At 40.4% G+C, this 18,015-nt stretch overlaps 1 protein-coding gene across 8 annotated transcripts in view; it reads left to right on the top strand.

The window, feature by feature from the left end:
* The window catches only part of GRIA1 (glutamate ionotropic receptor AMPA type subunit 1), a 298,964-nt gene that overhangs the window by 243,570 nt on the left and 37,379 nt on the right, over positions 1-18,015 (top strand). For all 8 annotated transcript variants that reach the window (XR_011235114.1, XR_011235113.1, XM_069484336.1 and 5 more), the window contains 2 exons: positions 6,914-7,112; positions 12,493-12,740. Coding sequence is in view for 6 of the 8 variants with exons in the window: in XM_069484336.1 (XP_069340437.1) it covers positions 6,914-7,112; positions 12,493-12,740 (447 nt within the window). In the remaining 2 variants the exon portion in view is untranslated. The remainder of the gene's footprint in view (positions 1-6,913; positions 7,113-12,492; positions 12,741-18,015) is intronic.

Genomic DNA, 18,015 nt, shown 5'->3' with positions numbered 1-18,015 from the left:
CTCATACTTCAAAACCTAGCACAGTATCTCCTCCTCTGGTAACTTCCCCTGACCTCTCTGCCAGCAGAGCAATTAGCAAGCCCTTCTGTGTTCTCTTGATACCCAGAAAAACTATTCACCAGAATTGAAGGAGAGAGAGAGAGAGAGAGAGAGAGAGAGTTTCCCAAACAAAAGCTGTGAGAATTTACCATCATCAGACCAGTCTTACAAGAAATACACAAGGGAGTTCTTCACATTGAAACAAAAGGACACTAGCATGAAACAAAAAACACCTGAAGGTATAAAACTCACTGGTAAAAGTAACTATACAGACAAATTCATAATACTGTAATACAATAATCATGGTGTATAAACTACTTATAACTTTAGTATGAAGACTAAAAACAGAGCTACTGAAAATAATAACTACAGTAATATGTTCAGAGATAAAATTACAGAATGTTTATTCTAAGCCTCATGGGAACTACAAAGCAAAAACCTTAATAGACACATTAAAAATAAAAAACAAGGAATACAAATATACTACTAGAGAAAATCAATTAACCACAAAGGAAGACAATAAGAGAAAAAGGAAGGAAGAATCCACAAAAAAATTAGAAAACAAGAAACAAAATGCCAGTACTAAGGCCTTACCTATCAATAATTGCCTAGAATATAAACAGATTAAATTCTCCAACTAAAAGATATAGACTGGCTGAATAATTTTTTAAAACCTCAATTATATTCTCCTTACAAGAGACTCGCTTCACCTGTAAGGACAGGCATACGCTAAAAGTGAAGGGATGGAAACATTTTCCATACAAATGAAAATCTGGGGAAAAGAGCAAGAATAGCTATACTTGTATCAGGAAAAAAAAATGAGCTTTAAGACAAAGACTGTAAAAAGAGACAAAAAAGCCTTTATGTAAATAAAGGAGTCAATACAGCAGGAGGATATAACAATTATAAATATATGTTCATCCAACATTGGAGCATCTAAACATATAAAGCAAATATTAATGGACATGAAAGAAGAAATAAATAGCAATACAATAATAGTAGGGGACTTCAACACCCCACTTTCAGCAATGAACAGATCATTTAGACAGAAAATCAAGAAAGAAACATCCAAGTTTAACCACACTCTAGACCAAATGACCAACAGACATTTGCAGAATATTCCATTCAACAGTTGCAGAATATACATTCTTCTCAACAGTACATGGAACATTCTCCAGGATAGATCACATGTTACACCACAAAACAAGTCTCAACAAATTTTTTTAATTAAAATTGTATCAAGTATATTTTCTGACCACAATGGAAGAAAACTAGAAATCAATAACAGGAGGAACTTTGGAGACTGTACAAATACACAGAAATTACACAACATGCTCCTGAACAATCACTGGATCAACAAAGAAATCAAAAAGGAAATTTAAAAATTCTTGAGGCAAATGAAAACATAAACACAACATACCAAAACCTATGGCATACAGCAAAAGCAGTGCTAAGAGGGAAGTTTATAGCAATAAATGCCTACATCAAAAAAGTAGAAAGATCTCAATTAAACAACCTAACATTGCATCACAAGAAACTAGAAAAACAAGATCCAGCTAAGACCAAAATTAATAGAAGAAAAGAAATAATAAAGATCAGAGCAGAAATAAATGAAATTGAAAAACAATACAATCAATGAAACAGAGTTGGTGTTTTGAAAAGATAAACTAAATCGACCAACCGTTAGCTAGACTAAGGACAAAAGAGAGATGATGCAAATAAATAAAATCAGAGATGAAAAATCATATTTCACAATTGATAGTACAGAAATGCAAATGATCATAAGAGACTATTATGAACAATTACACACCAACAAATTGGAAAACCTAGGGAAAAAAAGATACATTTCTAAACACATACAACCCACCAAGACTGAATCCTGAAGAAATAGAAAATCTGAGCAGATCAATAACCAGTAACAATATTGAATCAGTCTCCCATCAAAGGTAAGTCCAGGCTTCACTGCTGAGTTCTACCAACTATTTAATGCAGAACTAATACCAATTCTTCTCAAACTATTCTCAAAAAATTGAATGGGAGGGATTTCTTCCAAAGTCATTCTTTGAGGCCAGTGTTACAGTAATACCAAAACCATATAGAAGGGGTGGTTTTGGAAACCTGTAGGAAAACTACAGGCCAATATCCCTGATGAACATACATGCAAAAAAATCTTCAACAAAATACTACAAACCAAATTCAGCAGCACGTTAGAAAGCTCATTCACCATGACCAAGTGGGATTCATTCCAGAGATGCAAGGATAATGTGATAGATTCAAATCAATAAACATGACACCATTACATTAACAGAATCAAAAACAAAAACCATATGATCATTTTAATAGGCAAAAAAAAACCACGTGATAAAATTCAACACCGCTTCATGATAAAAACCTTCAACAAATTAGGTGTAGGAGGAATGTACCTCAACACAATAAAGGCCATATATGACAAACCATAGCTAACATCATACTGAATGAGGAAGAGATGAAAGCTTTTTTTTTTAAGATCTGGAAATAGAGAAGGATATCTACTTTCACCACTTCTATTCAACATTGCACTGGAAGTCCTAGCCAAAGCAATTAGGCAAGAGAGAGAAACAAAGGACATCAAAATTAGGAAAGAAGAAGTCAAAGTGTCCCTATTTGCAGATGACATGATTTTATATATAGAAAACTCAAAAGATACCACCAAAAAACTAACAAACTAATAAAAAAAAAAACTCAGCAAATTTGCAGGATACAAACTCAACATACAAAATCGTAGCATTTCTATAGGCCAACAGCAACCTATTTGAAAAAAAAATTACAAATCCCATTTATAATAGCTACCAAAAGAAATACATAGGAGTAAATTTTACCAAGGAGATAAAAAGATCTCTACAGTGAAAACTATAAAATATTGATGAAAGAAATTGAAGAGGTCACAAATAAATGGAAAGATTAAAATAAATAAATTGTTAAAATATCCATAGTACCCAAGGCAATCTACAGAATCAATGCAATTCCTATCAAACTACCAATGCCATTCTTCACAGAAACATAAAAAACAATCCTAAAATTTGTATGAACAACAAAATACCACAAATAGCCAAAGGAATCTTGTGCAAAAAGAGCAAAGCTAGAGGCGTCACACTACCTGACTTCAAAATATAGTACAAAGCTATAGTAACCAAAACAGCATGATACTGGCATAAAAACAGATACATCAACCAATGGAACAAAATAGACAACCCAGAAATAAATCCACACATTTATAGCCAACTGATTTTCAACAAAGGCACCAAGAACACACATTGGGGAAAGCACAATAAATGGTGGTTGGAAAACTGGATATTTATATGCAGGAGAATGAAAGTAGACCCCTATCTCTCACCACATACAAAATCAACTCAAAGTGAATTAAATGTAAGACCCCAAACTATGAAAATACTAAACAAAAATAAAAGGGAAATGCTTCATGCCATTGGTCTGGACAAGGATTTTGTGACTAGGACTACAAAAGCACATGTAACAAAGCAAAAATAGATAAATGGGATTATGTCAAACTAAGATTCTGCATAGCAAAGGAAACAATCAACAGAGTTAAGAGAGAACCCACAGAATGGGAGAAAATATTTGCAAACTATGTATCTGTCAAGGGGTTAACATCCAGAATATATAAGGAACTCACACAATCCAACAGCAAAAAAAAAAATAATAATAATAATGTGATTTAAAATGGACAAGAGATCTGCATAGACATTTCTAAATAGAAGACATACAAATAACCAACAGATACATGTAAAAATTGTCAACATCACTAATCCTCAGGAAAATATAAATCAAAATCATAATAAGATGTCATCTTACCCAAGTTAGAATAGCTGTTATCAAAAAGACAAAAAAAAAAGAACAATTGTTGGTGGGAATGTAAATTAGTACAGCCATTATGGACATTATTGAGATTTCTCAAAAAATTAAAAAAATTGTGATATGATCCAACAATTGGGTTAGTATCCAAAGGAAATGAAATTAGTATGTCAAAGAGATATCTACACTGCCATGTTTATTGTAGTACTATTCACAATAACCAAAATACAGAATCAACCTAAGTGTCCATCAACAGATGAATGGATTATATATATAATATAGATATAAAATGGAATACTATTCAGCCATGAAAAAGTATAATATACTGTCATTTGTGACAACATGGATGAACCTAAATAATACTACATTAAGTGAAATAAGCCAAGCACAGAATGACAAATACGTCAAGATCTCATTTATATGTGAAATCTAGCAAAGGTGATCTCATAGCAGTAGAGAGTGGAATAGTGGTTACCAGAATCTGAGGAAGGAAAGGGGTTAACGGGTAATGGTGAGAGGTTGGTCAGTGGGCAGAAAGTACAATTAGATAAGAGGGGTAAGTTCTGGCGCTGGATTGCACAGTAGGATGACTACACTTGCCATCACTGTATGGTATCTTTCAAAATAGCTAGAAGAAAGGATTTTGAATATTCTCACCACAAAAGAATGGTAAATGTTTGAGGCAATGGATATGCTAATTACCCTTATTTGGTCATGACACAATGTATATGTGTATCAAAACATCACACTGTACCACATACATATGTACAATAATTATGTGTAAAGTTAAAAACAGAATTTATTGTACATGATGAGTGCGATGCGCACTGTCTTGGGAATGGACATGCTTGAAGCTCTGACTCGGGGGGATGCGGGGGGCATGGGCAATATATATAACCTGAACTTTTGTACCCCCATAATAAGCTGAAATAAAAAATATAAAAAAAAAAAATAAGTTCAGCTCAGATGCCACAGTGGTCAGGTGGTCATTCAGAGTTGGGAAAGAAGCTGAAGCTTCAAAGGGCCTTGACACTTGTATCTGCCACCTCCCAAAATGAACAGAACACGGGACCCGCCCTCTGAGGACTGGTGTGATTCTGAGTGCAATTGTATACTGGTTCTGGGGCACTGAGGGAGTAATTTTGCCCCTATGTATCGATTTTGCTTGACTGCTCAAGGGAAGTCGTGCATCCTGGTCTTACCCACTCATGATTTCAAATCACAGAATCTCGGAGCTAGGAGGAATGTGAGAGGAAGCAGCTGTTCCCTGGCCCCACCTCTCACTTGACCCCTCTTCTGTCTTCCTTAGAGTTGTGTCCCCAGCACTCAGTATCCTGGGGGACCAAGAGCAGCTACCAAATACATCTCTGTAAATGGAACGAACACCTTCTGAAATGAAAAACCACTCTCACTCCCAAGATAGCCAACTCATTGTTGCACCACTCTACCCATCAAAAATATCCTCCTCATATTTAGTTAGTGTTTGTCTTCCTGCAACTTCTGCCATGCTCCTAAATCAGGTGACATAGTACAAGCCTCACACCAACCCTTCAGTGAACATGTGTCTCCAACTCTTTTCTTCCAGTTAAATGTCCCCTCTTCCTGCAGCGGTTCTCCATGTGACATAGCTTTGCTCCACTCTCCTGGTCTCATTCCTTTGCACAAGATTCCTCTCTCTTATTTTATTCCTAATGAGAAGCACCTAGGACCATTCTTTTCCACATAGCAAGCAGTAACAAGCATTTGTTGGATTTCACTGTCTGCCTAGAGTGAAAAGGAATCTCCAAGAAACAGAGACAAAAGGAAGTGCCGAGGAATGTGGGAATGATACAGAAAGGGTCAACCGAGGTTTTGAAAACAGTATGGAACAATAGAGTGAGCCAGCAGGCCTGGCCACTGCTCCTGAGACATAGAGTGATTTGAGACTCTTGAGTTTCTTCATCTCTAAAACTCATGGGTTGGACTGATTATTTCTCTAGTTGTTAAGTATTAGGTTTAGTTTGGCACTGTCACCTGTTGAAGGCTCTGAGCTTGAGGCTGTCAGAGAACACGTTATAAAGGCCTTAAAGATACAGTAGCTGCAGGATAGCACTTCCTTGATAAATTGAACAGGATGGGAAGAGAAATGTAATACAAATAACTTTATCACTATCTGATTCAGTATGATTTGATGTCATGTCTGCTCACCACATAAAATCACCCCATGTAACATCCAAATCACCTTGTAGTATCTTTAGGAAGCCCTGGACTTGGAAATATCCTGGCCAAATCAGAGAGATCACAGCGGAACTCTTGGCTGGTCACATTTCTCTTCATTGTTTGGGGTATAATAGAGGAAACCAGTACACTGATAAGTTCAAGGATAAATTTCTCACCTCATGAAAGATTGTCATATTTCCCTTTTTAATTCATCCAAATTTTCTTTTCTTGGGTGGTAGAGGGGGGATTTTTGCCTGTACCCAATGGTGACATTCCCTACAGTGGCTGGAATATAATTGTTCTCATTCTATTTCCAATATTTTCTTCCTTCCATTCCTTCTAGTCCATCTTTTTGGTGGCCTTTGCCAGCCAGGAGGACAATAATGAGAGAGTGGTCTGAAACATTTCGGGACCAATCAAATGTGTGTAAATGCATTTGCCTTCATATATATGTGCACAAACATTTGGCGTATATGTAATTGCATTTGAAAGGATGTTTGTTCATGTTTGTGATTTTTATGGGCAAGTGTTGACATATCTGTGTCTTTGTTGGCATATGCCTTGATGTATGTGTATGTGTGAAAGTGAGTGTGAACATGTGCATGTGGGCTTTATCGCCCCTGAAGGACAGCAACCCCTCAGGTCCTTATCTGTGACAAGGAACAAAATCTGACATTTGAATTCTCACATCTTGCTGACAGAGGAGAAGGGTGCAATACGGTTTGACAGCTCCGCTGACGGAGCCCAGGCTGGCTCTCAGCCCCTCCCCACAGCCTTCCGCAGTTGATGGTCCACGCTCCTGATGCCTCTTCCCTTTGGCTTGCAGGTCCCTGTCCGGTCGCATCGTTGGTGGTGTCTGGTGGTTCTTCACCTTGATCATCATTTCTTCATATACAGCCAACCTGGCCGCCTTCCTGACTGTGGAGAGGATGGTGTCTCCCATTGAGAGTGCAGAGGACCTCGCGAAGCAGACAGAAATTGCTTATGGGACGCTGGAAGCAGGATCTACTAAGGAGTTCTTCAGGGTAGGGTCATCCCTAGTCCAAAGGCACTTTCACCAAAGGGAACCACTACTGTCATGAAAATGTCCTTCTCATTAAGTAGCCTGAGGTTATAGGCAGCCAGGGCTGCTGCTTAACTGAATGCAAATCAGGGAAATGCAGGGTATTTCTTAGCTTTCCACAGTCCCCTGAGAAATCTACATTTCTGCCTTTGTGGAAGCTTCAAAGCTCCTGCATTGATTTAGACTCCTTGCTTAAACCAGTCTGTGCTGATTCTCCAAGTGCTGCAAAGGATATCAAATACGACTTCCTCCCTGCTCCCAGAAAGACCTTACAGTCTAGTTAGCAATTGATTAGGAACAGCTTACGGACAAGGTCTGGACCTCATGCTGTTTGTGTTCCCTCCTATCTCATGGAAGGAGCTCAATGAATATTTGTTACTTGACAAATAAGAAGATAGTGTATGGAAAAAATAACTGGAAGAGGTGATCTATTAAATATTAATAGTTCCAGGAGGGAGAGAAAATGTAAAGTGGGAGTGGAGGTGGTGAGATGTCTTTTGGTGGGAGGCAGCGGGCCAAGGTGGAGGAGCAGAGAGCTTGGGAGCACAACCTGCAGGGTCGCCAGATGGAGGTCCAGGCCCTGGCTCCATCCTTTCCTTGTTCTGTGCACTTGGCCACTGTGACACCATTTCCATTCATCTATGAAATGAGGACGATGATGTCTATCTCAAAGAGTCTTAATGAGATTATTTTAGATGACAAGTCATCTAAAATAAGAGAGAAAACAAGGAACAAAGAATTGAAGCTCTATTTACCAGTAGGGCTTCAAGGAAATGCAAGCATTAGGGAGACATCTTGAAGAAGGGGTGGAGATTGAAGCCACCCAGGGTAGACTTGAAAACGTTTCTAGATCTCATAAAACCAGGTGAGACCTAAGTAAGCTAGGTACATTCTAGGCCAAGGGAACAACTTAAACAAATACCCACAAGTAGGAAAACCTGTAGTTCCCTAGACTTTGAACATGTTCACCCTTGAAGTTGAACAAATGCCACATGGAGCTACTTTACAGCAATCAAATAAAAATAATAAACAATTGCTACTACTTATTTATAAACCAAGTCCTGTGCTAAGCACACTCTACATGGATTATCTTGTTTAATCCTCTCATTAGAGATGAACTAGGGATTGTTGTCCCTATGTTATAGATGAAGCTCAGAGAGGCAAAAGTAATCACCTAAGGTCACACAGCTAGCAAGTAGCAGAAGGAGCATAGAGAGCAAGGCTCTGCATTGCCTCAGGCAAGAGGGTAGGGCTCCCACCCAGCCTCACCCAGGTTCCCTCCGAAACTTCATGTAGCAAACCCTAGGCCCCAAATAACCTGCTGTGTGATGTGCTGCAGTTCTTGGTCATGGGCTTTGTGTTCTGTATGACAGGCAGGAGAGGGGCAAAAGTCTTAACCATCATTGATTCGAGCTCCAAAGCTAAAATCCTCAATTTTCAACAAATCAGAACAAAAAGGTACCTTAGTGGTCATCTGGTCAAAGCCTGTCATTTCAGAGAAAGGCATTACTTGCCTAAGCTCACCCAGCCAATTAGTAGAAAAGCCACTTTATAATCTCATTACAACGCTCTGACATTTTTTGCCTGTAACCGAAGTGTGAAGAAGGTGCCCAATATATGTCCGTAAAGCTAGTCCTATTCCCCAGTCCCTGCTGATGCAGTTGGGGAACCACCCAATTCACTTAACAATGCTCTCATCCCCATAATATATACAGCATGTGCCCATCCCCAAAGCACTTTCACGTCTGTGGTCTCCTTTATGTTTCACTGGTGACCTAAGGCAGAACAGGTATTATGGTGTCCAATGAGTGGATAAGAAATCGAGATTCAGGGAATTCGTGATGCAAGTGTCAGGGGTGGGGAGTACCAAATCTGAGTTTTCTCATTCCAACCCAAGTATTCATGCCACTGAACCATGTTGTCCTAATGTGGTGGTGTCACTAACTGATAAACGCTTTTTAGACGATCACTCAGGCTGATAGATGGGGCTGTGGACCAATGTAGCGTAACCCTACCATTTTGTAGTTGAGGAAGCTGAGGCCCAGAGAAGAAAATGGTCACGCCCTAGTTAATTAGAGACACAGCTGGGACTTAAGACTTCAGAGTTCTTTGTTAGTAACTATGTCAATGGACATGTTACTGTCTCCTGTCCGCGGCATAAAGTCAGGAATCTGGAACCAAGAGAGAGTGTATTCTACCAGTTCTATGCCCTAACCAGGCCTACTACATTGGTGGCAAATAAGTTGTAGTCCATGTGCTGACTCTGATTGGTCAGTGGTGGTCACCTAGAGTTCTATGTTGAGAGAGTTTCTGAAGTCACATCTGGACTCTGTGTGAAAGAATTTCTTGATTGGTATCAATGTCTGCCATGTGTCTAAGAAGGGAAACTGGAACCAAGCAAGCCATGTATCGGGCATTCCTACCCTAAAGTAAAACCTAAAAAAGGGGCATAATATTAGCAGTAATTATACCACTTAGGGAATGCTTTCCTGGTGGCATGCACTGGGTTATGCATTTTACCTATGTTCTCTCATGGTATCCACGGCAACGCTGTGCAGTGGATACTGTTACAACCATTGTCAGAAGAGGAACACTGAGGCTCAGAAAGGTTATGTTACTTGCCCAAGATCCTGCAGCTAGTAACGTATAAAGCCTAAAAGGAGAGAGAGGCAGCTGGTTGCAGTGGAGAGGCACAAGGTGTGCAATCAGGAGATTAGGATTTTACTCCTGGCTCTGCCTCTGACAAGCTGCACGACATTGGACAGTTCATCGCCTCATCGTGGGCCTCAGTTTCTTCACCTATAAAAGGAGAGTGCTGCCAAGATATGTCCCATGAGCCCTTCCATCTCTATGACTCTGACCTTGAGAATTATCCCACCAGGACTTTGGTGGGTGGGAAGATAAGATCACCTGCCAGCTCTGCAGAGCAGAAGGAGGAAACAGTGAGACAAGAATTCTACTCCAGTCTCTGAAAAATCTGGCTTGTAGTCCCCAGGCAGCCCAGAGCGTCTTGGCAGCCCCAACTCAGAGTTACTTAATCCTCCATCAACGTTTTAATTAAGATGTGTGAGGGGCTGTGGGAGCTGCAGACGGTAGGAGAGATCCAGAAACAAATACCCTGAGTGTGCTTCCAATCTTCCCTGCCACTCCTGCCACCATCCCATTCCTGGAGATGAGATTTTCCTGATCGTCAGCTCGGAGCGTCTGTGAGCAGAGCCTTAGCAGCTGGGGCACTGGGGTGAGGCTGAGAGGACATATTAATTTTCTGCATACCATCGCCCAGAGGGCTCTTCAGCTCTGCCTGTCAACAACCCAATTCCCTGCTGTGTCCATCCTGTCAGGTCAAATTGCATCTTGCAATTGCCCTGCTGTGTGTTTTGTTGGTTTTATGCCTGGAAGATTATCTGCAAATCTGGTCACAGCTGAATTTCTACATTTCCCCTTTTCCTGTGAGAAAATATTAAATACATTGGAGATGCTGTGATTGGTTCTGGGTATTTCCTCCCCTAACCTTGGAATCCTCCCTCCCTTTCCTTTCTTCTTTCTCACATTGGCATTGTTGCTTAAATGATCTATCTTCATGTAAAAAATCAGAGATTTCAAGCAAGCAAAGGACTTAAAGAGTACCCTGTCTAAACTCTGTGTGCAACAGATGGGGAAACTAAGGCGCAAAGAAAAGGGATTTTCCATAGACCAACCATGACGTACAAGTAGATCTAAGACTTAAATTGTAAGCCATACTGTGTGACAAATGATTAGTTTATCTAATTATAGACTATTAAAACTGAAGTTTTAATAGCAACTATTTTCATTAATTTCCCCTTGAGGCCTAGAATCTTCCTGAACCCCAAATATTTTTATAGATGAATTTGCTGAAATGACAATTGTATATCAATATCTTACCAACACTTGATGTGCATTGATGTCAAGGAAATAAACCTGATACTTGTACACAGAGAAAAATGATATATAATGATTTTATGTTAAATAAATCTGTACTCTATATATTAACCACTAAATTATATAGATTGTGTGACTCTAGTAGTAACTAACTTAAAAAAAATAGTCCCTTGCATGTATTTAACACTTTGTCCATTTATACAACATTTTCAAAAGCCAGACACCAGTATCCCTAAAATACATCTCCCCCTTGGGAAAAGGATACCCTTTAGAAAGAGCATGTTAGATGAGAGGATTGACCATAGTACCGGATCATGGGCCCCGACTACAGGCCTACTATGTGCAAGGTGCTCAATTAGACTCTGTGAAGGACCCTCAGAAGGGAAGACTTCCCCTGCCCTCAGGTAGCTTCCACATACTTGAGACTTATGCACAAGAGATGACTTGAAATCCTAGCAGTTTAGCCTAGCCTTCCAGCGAATGGCCCGGACTATGTGTCCAATGGGAATACCAGCCCTCACAATACTCTTTTTCTCAAAGTGAGGGCCACGCTAACCATACAGATCAGAACACCTGTTACGAGGGAAATTCTGAAAAAGATGTATTCTAGGCCCCACCCCAGACTTGCTCAATCAGAATCTCTAGATTTAGAGCCAGGGGGTCTGCATTTTTACAACCTCTATACATGATGATGGTGCCTTTAGAGTTTAAAACTATTGCCCTTGGAACTGAGGTGGGCTCCAAATATGCAGGATTTATTTTCATCTGTGAAACGAAGACAAGGGTGTGGTGAGACAGAACCACCATATCAAGTGAGCAAGTCCCAAAGGAAGGAAGGCCCAAGGTGTGTTTAGGAGGAGATAAGGAAGCCATTTCGATTAGATTTGGAGGCTTTTGAAATGTAAACAGGTGACAATATTTAGTCCCAAGTTATTAGCTTTATCGGACAACAGTTTACATTCTGAGGGCAGGTCTTACAATATGCTATGGCTGGACCTTGGCAACCCATGACCGAGAAATTCTTCAGTGTTGTCTTCTAATAGTGCAATCAGATTCCACTGATATGCAGCTCTCTACTTCTCATCGGCAGTATAAACCTGGCCTTAGTGAACAACAGACAGGTTCTTTAATGTCTGTAAAAGCCAGGCACGGCCCCAGTTTCTTAACTCTCATGTTTAGGAGGAATATAATTACTCAGAAGTAATTAAAAGATTCTGAGCTCCTCTGTTCATTCTGTATTTGCAAGATATTTGTACTTTGGAACCTACTGGTACTAATTAGAGCCTCTTATTTTGCAATCACTCATAATTTGTTTCTTCCTGAGCTAATCTCACTCATGAATGTGTGATCAAGCTACACTCAGCTCTTCATTAGTGTGTGCACCGACCCCAATTCCAAGCACAGCCAGCACTTAATTCCAGCTTTGTTTCTGTCCCCACCAGAGGTCGAAAATTGCCGTGTTTGAGAAGATGTGGACATACATGAAGTCAGCGGAACCATCCGTTTTTGTGCGGACCACGGAGGAGGGGATGATCCGAGTGAGGAAATCCAAAGGCAAATACGCCTACCTCCTGGAGTCCACCATGAATGAGTACATTGAGCAGCGGAAACCCTGCGACACCATGAAGGTGGGAGGTAACTTGGATTCCAAAGGCTATGGCATTGCGACACCCAAGGGGTCCGCCCTGAGGTAAGTAGCCAAGATTTGCTTCCTTGGTGCTCCCTCTCCCCTCACTATCTCAGGACTGAAGCTGCCGTGTCTGCCACATGGCTCCGGTGCCCCAGTGAAACCTGTCAAGTGGGCTCTTCTCCAACACCTGAGGGCCTGGAAGATTCCAGCCACCCACAATCTTCAGCCCTGAGGTTGGAAATTGACTCGGGGGCCTCGGCTTGCTATGACTGTCACTGCCCGTGTGTTCTTCCCCCATGCCTCACCTTACCCCTCCAAGTGTGTTAAACATCGATGAACCTTGTGCTTTTGTCATGTGACCTGTAAGACCCCATTCCTTACCAGATACCCCTGCATCCAACGAGGCCATGAACAGGGTTCTCTAGCAACCTGGATTCTTTGACAGAAGGTGGTTTATAATATTTGTCATGAAAGAAACATCAACACGTTGTCCAAATGAAAAATCAAGTAGTTTGCGGCCTGAGACTCTGGCCATGGGAATCAAAATGAATAGCACCAAATTAACGGTAGCACCCATTCGCACCTAGACACTGCTTTCTTTAACAAGATATATGTAGTTTGGTAAAGAAGTGGACTTTACTTTCACATAGAGAAGCTCTGATATTCATTCTAAACAAATGAGGAACAGTCCAGTAGACTTTGAATCATAAGACCTAGATGTAGTTCTGGGTTTACTACTGACTGTCTTATAGAAGGTAAGGCTTATCATCTCTTGAACCTCAGTTTCCTCATCTGTAAAGGGAAAATCATCCCAGCCCTTTTAGGTCTGAAGTGGTTGTGAGTTCAAATGGGATAATCTATGGAGAAGGTAATTGAAAACAGTATAATGTGATGTCACCTATGAGATAGTATGTCAATTATAGAGGGATTAAATCATTTTAAGGAAGTGTTGCATTTCAGAAAGGATAAGAAGGGTTAATGAACTTTGCAAAAGGATGGAGAGGAATTCCTAACCCATCTTGACATGAGATCCAGGGCCACCCTGCCTCCCCATCATGCATTTATCTTAATAATATTAAGTCCCAACATTGTTCTAGGCGCTGAGCTAGTAGCTGGAGCTATGATTTTGAACAAGACAGACATAGTCCCTGTCCCCAGGGAACTGCATTATTACAGGGGAGACAGGCGTTGAATAGATGATTATTTTTTAATGTTTAATAACAATTATGACAGATACTAGGATAGCCTATAAAAGGGGACCTAGAGGACTTCTACTTCCCGAATTATGGCAGAACAAAATTCTCACTATAAAACACCTAGAGGTGCTGGATAAGATACAACAAATAGCCTTGTAAATGCAAGGCAGGAAATCTCTGGAGCCAAAAAAGAAAAAAAGAAATCAAAACCAGAATGAAAAGCACAAGCTAATTACTCTGGGATTATCCTAAGCAGGGCAAAGTGACAAATTATGTGACAATTTACATAAGCAAGAATCCAAAGTACAACTACAGACGTAAAAGTAATCAAAAACAGTTTTAAAAGAAAAAGACACTATCATTAAAGATCAAACGTATTTGAAAAAGTATGAATTAGCACTTAGAGGAAATAAAAAACATATTCATATAAAATCTCAATGGAAGAGTTAAACGGCAAATTAGACAAAGTTGAAGAGTGAATTGGTGAGCTGGGGGTGGGAAGCGGTGTAAATCAGAGAAAATACCCCAGAATATCAGACAGGGAGATAAAAAGAAAATATAACAAAGAGTTTAAGAGACAAGAAAAAAAAAATCAATCTTCTATCAGTTCCAGATGAAGACAAGAGACGGTGAAGTGTTGGCAATATTTTTTAAAAAATTCCTAGAATTTATGGAAAACATAAATCCTCAGATTTGAAAATTGAGTCCCCAGAAAAATAAATAGATGAAAATCAGCAGCTGATTCAATTGAAACTGCAGAACAATAAAGGCAAAAAGAAGATCTCGAACACACCTAGATGTGAAAAGGTCCAATTTGGTCTGCAGGATGGGTGGGGTGTGGCTGGGAAGACTTGCCCAGGAATGATTTTTTCATGCTAAGGTCTGACCGATTAACTAGAGTCAACTAGGTGAAATGAGGGGAGGAAGAGAGAAGAGTAGTCAAAGTAGAAGGAACAGCATGTGCAAAGACTTTCAGGCAAGAAATTATGGGACAGTTGATTAACTAAAACAAGCTAAGTGTTTCCAGAACACAAGTAAGAAAGAGGAGAAAAGGTAAAGCTGAGGTTGGAGAATGAAGTAGGGGAAAATTTCATAAAGGATTTTTGTCCATATTTGAAGAGCATTGAAAATACCTTAAAGAATTTTAAGTAATTGTCTGAAAATTAGGAAAAGAAAGATATCTGGAGGAGTATAGACATAATTGAATATGACCTAATAAAGCGACATCAAATGGCCTGGTATTTATCAATCATTCACTTTTGCCTGGTAGAACTTAAAAGACTCTTTGTGCAAGCTTGGGTAAAGTTCAAAGGAAACTTGACAATAGTGTTTGGCAAGGAAGAGGTTTTTATCTCAGAAACTCATAGAACATCACACTAGGAAGATCCAAAGTAGAGAATGAGTCTTTATAGGTCCAGGAACATCAATTATGCTTCAGTATTATAATTGACTGAAGTATTTATGAGTTAAGAGCATCATTTGATCTAAATACTTGGATGTAAAGTTAAGAAAACAAGACATAGATTGGTGACATGATTTGTCCAACCAATAGAGTACCTCTGCCCCTCCAGGCCACAGGTACCTGGAACAAGGTGACAACTCAGAAAATATTGGATGTTTGAGTGACATGAACCTAAAACTCAAGTTATCTAGCACTCAGATGACTTTCCACTGTAATAAAAGCCATCATCAAGTTAGTACCTACTAAGTGCCACACACTGTGTTATATGTGTGTTATCTCATGTAACCCTTACCCTTGCAAAATTTCTATGAAGTACCATTATTCCTATTTTACAGATGAGGAACAGAGAAACAGAGTTAAGTTACCTGATCACGTTGTCACAGTTAATAAGTTAGGAATTAGATTTCAAGCTCAGGCAGTCTGACTTCAGAGCTGCAATTTACACTGAAGCTGTGCTGGGCTTTGTAACTGACAGTCATTAAAGGCAAGAGACTGGACTTAGGCCAGGTTCTCTCTACCTATTCCCATGAGCCAAATAATAACCATGAGCTCATGAATCAAAAGCATCCACTCGCCTCTCTGCAGGCAAAAGGTGATCATGGACACTCCCTTTATTGTACCAAGTACCACTCCTTTGAGTAGTGACACTGTTTTCATAGATTTTGTATGCTCAAGGATTCTTTCTGGAATAAATGCTGAAAATAATTCAACTCTGTAATAGGAGAAGAACCTGATTCTTTGGCTTACATCTCTGTAAAAGACAGAACAAGCCATTTACTGATTTTGGAAAAGAGAAAGGGAGAGAGAAATGAAAAGGCACGTGTTTGAAATACGGATCACTAATGGCGATCTGCAAGTGTGGATACCCCCGATGGTCCTGTGCTCCCATTTCTCACAGTGCTCCTTCCTCTCCAGTGGCAAACTCGATGTGGCCATGGGGCCGCCAAAACTCCTGTGTCACAAACAGAAGACTAATGCTTGTCCTAAGAGGGCCTTGAGTATCTGTCTGGCCTGGGAAATTCCCTCTGCCCTCTATGCATTAAAAGGGACCATTGATTATCAAATAATAGTGTAGAGGTTCCACGAAACATACCATTGAAGAATGGTTGGCAGGCGCAGTGGCTCACGCCTGTAATCCTAGCACTCTCGGAGGCTGAGGCAGGAGGATCACTTGACGACATGAGTTCAAAACCAGCCTGAGCAAGAGCGAGACCCTGTCTGTACTAAAAATAGAAAAAATTAGCTGGGCGTGGTGGCAAGCGCCTGTAGTCCCAGCTACTCAGGAGGCTGAGGCAGGAGGATCACTTGAGCCCAGGAGTTTGAGGTTGCAGTGAGCTATGATGATGCCACTGCACTCTAGCCTGGGTGACAGAGAATCTGCCTCAAAAAGAAAAGAAAAAGAAAAAAAAGAAGAAGAATGTTTACAGAAAATATGAGTAACCACACAGGCATGCATGCACACACACACACACACACACACACACCCCAGCAGCCAGTTTCTATCATACTCTGCCTCACATGCCCCAAATGGTGCCATTTCACCAAGACATGGTGAAATACCAAAGAGTCATGGCAAACAAAATGCCCCAGCCATGAGTGCCTGCTCCAGCAATCTTAGATCCACCACCTTGATCCCAGGAAACCATTCTACATGACAGAGGTGGCAAGTGAGAAGAGTAAAGGACCAGTCCGCAATTCCTCTGGACCTGTTGAAAAGAGGCTGGTCTGTGCTTAAGTATGATCTGGCAGAGGAAATCAACTTTGTCTTCAAATTATTCTGAATCCTAGAAAATACTCTTTTAAACACTGTTCAGCCGTACACAAAATTGCAAACGCTTTGGAAGTGTTTATGCTACAGAAAAGTGCTTCATGAACTTGTCTTCGGCCCTATAAAAGGTGAGGCTTTTGTAACCCTCACAGGCAGATGTTCTCCAGGCTTCATGACTGTGCTTGCATCAAGAAAGGACCTCCTGGCAGTCTTCCTGCACCACTTACACTCTCTGTAAAGCCAAACCTCACCACACCTGTGGGGCATTTGCTCCCTTCCAGCCTACCTGGAACAAGTTTCAGGTTCCTCCAAGACAGATCACCCAGCTTTGCTTCTGAAGATCAGAGACCTGACATCTAAGGCCCAAATGTTCCTCTAAAACTTGCCAAGTCTCATTGGCAGAAGCCAGGCCATGGTCCCCGCAGAGTGTTAAAAGACTGTATTAGCCACAGAATGGTTTTTTGTTTCTCCTGCTCTGGAAACAAATACTCTGATGAAGCGAGGTGATTCCATGCTTGATTTTCCATTTGGACAGGTGGTGGTGTTTCTTTGAAACAGATGCTGTTTGTTGGCTGTCACTGCATGTTTGGGGTTGGGCAAAGGGCTGACTTATGTTTCAAAAGCCCTCAGGTCATGGATAAAGACCTATGCAGCCAATGCCGGTCACTAGGGAAAGGCAATTGGTAAATCCACTAATTATGATCTATTGGCCCTTTTATTGCCAACTAAATGTATCTGCTAGTCTAAATGGCAGTCTCTTTTCTTTATTATAATAAATATTCCCTTCAGTTAGAGACGATGTGTTCAAATTTCCTAAGTAAGGGGGGCATGGCCCCTGTTTTACCAACCCAGGAAGGAATCCACATGAGATTGGCCTCAGTTAAAAATCTCAGCTAATGATTCTCCTTC

Source organism: Eulemur rufifrons, chromosome 10 (assembly GCF_041146395.1).
Source record: "Eulemur rufifrons isolate Redbay chromosome 10, OSU_ERuf_1, whole genome shotgun sequence".
NCBI classification, from domain to species: Eukaryota; Metazoa; Chordata; class Mammalia; order Primates; family Lemuridae; genus Eulemur; species Eulemur rufifrons.
Note: the sequence above shows the minus strand (reverse complement) of the source record. Positions and strands in the feature narration are given on the sequence as shown.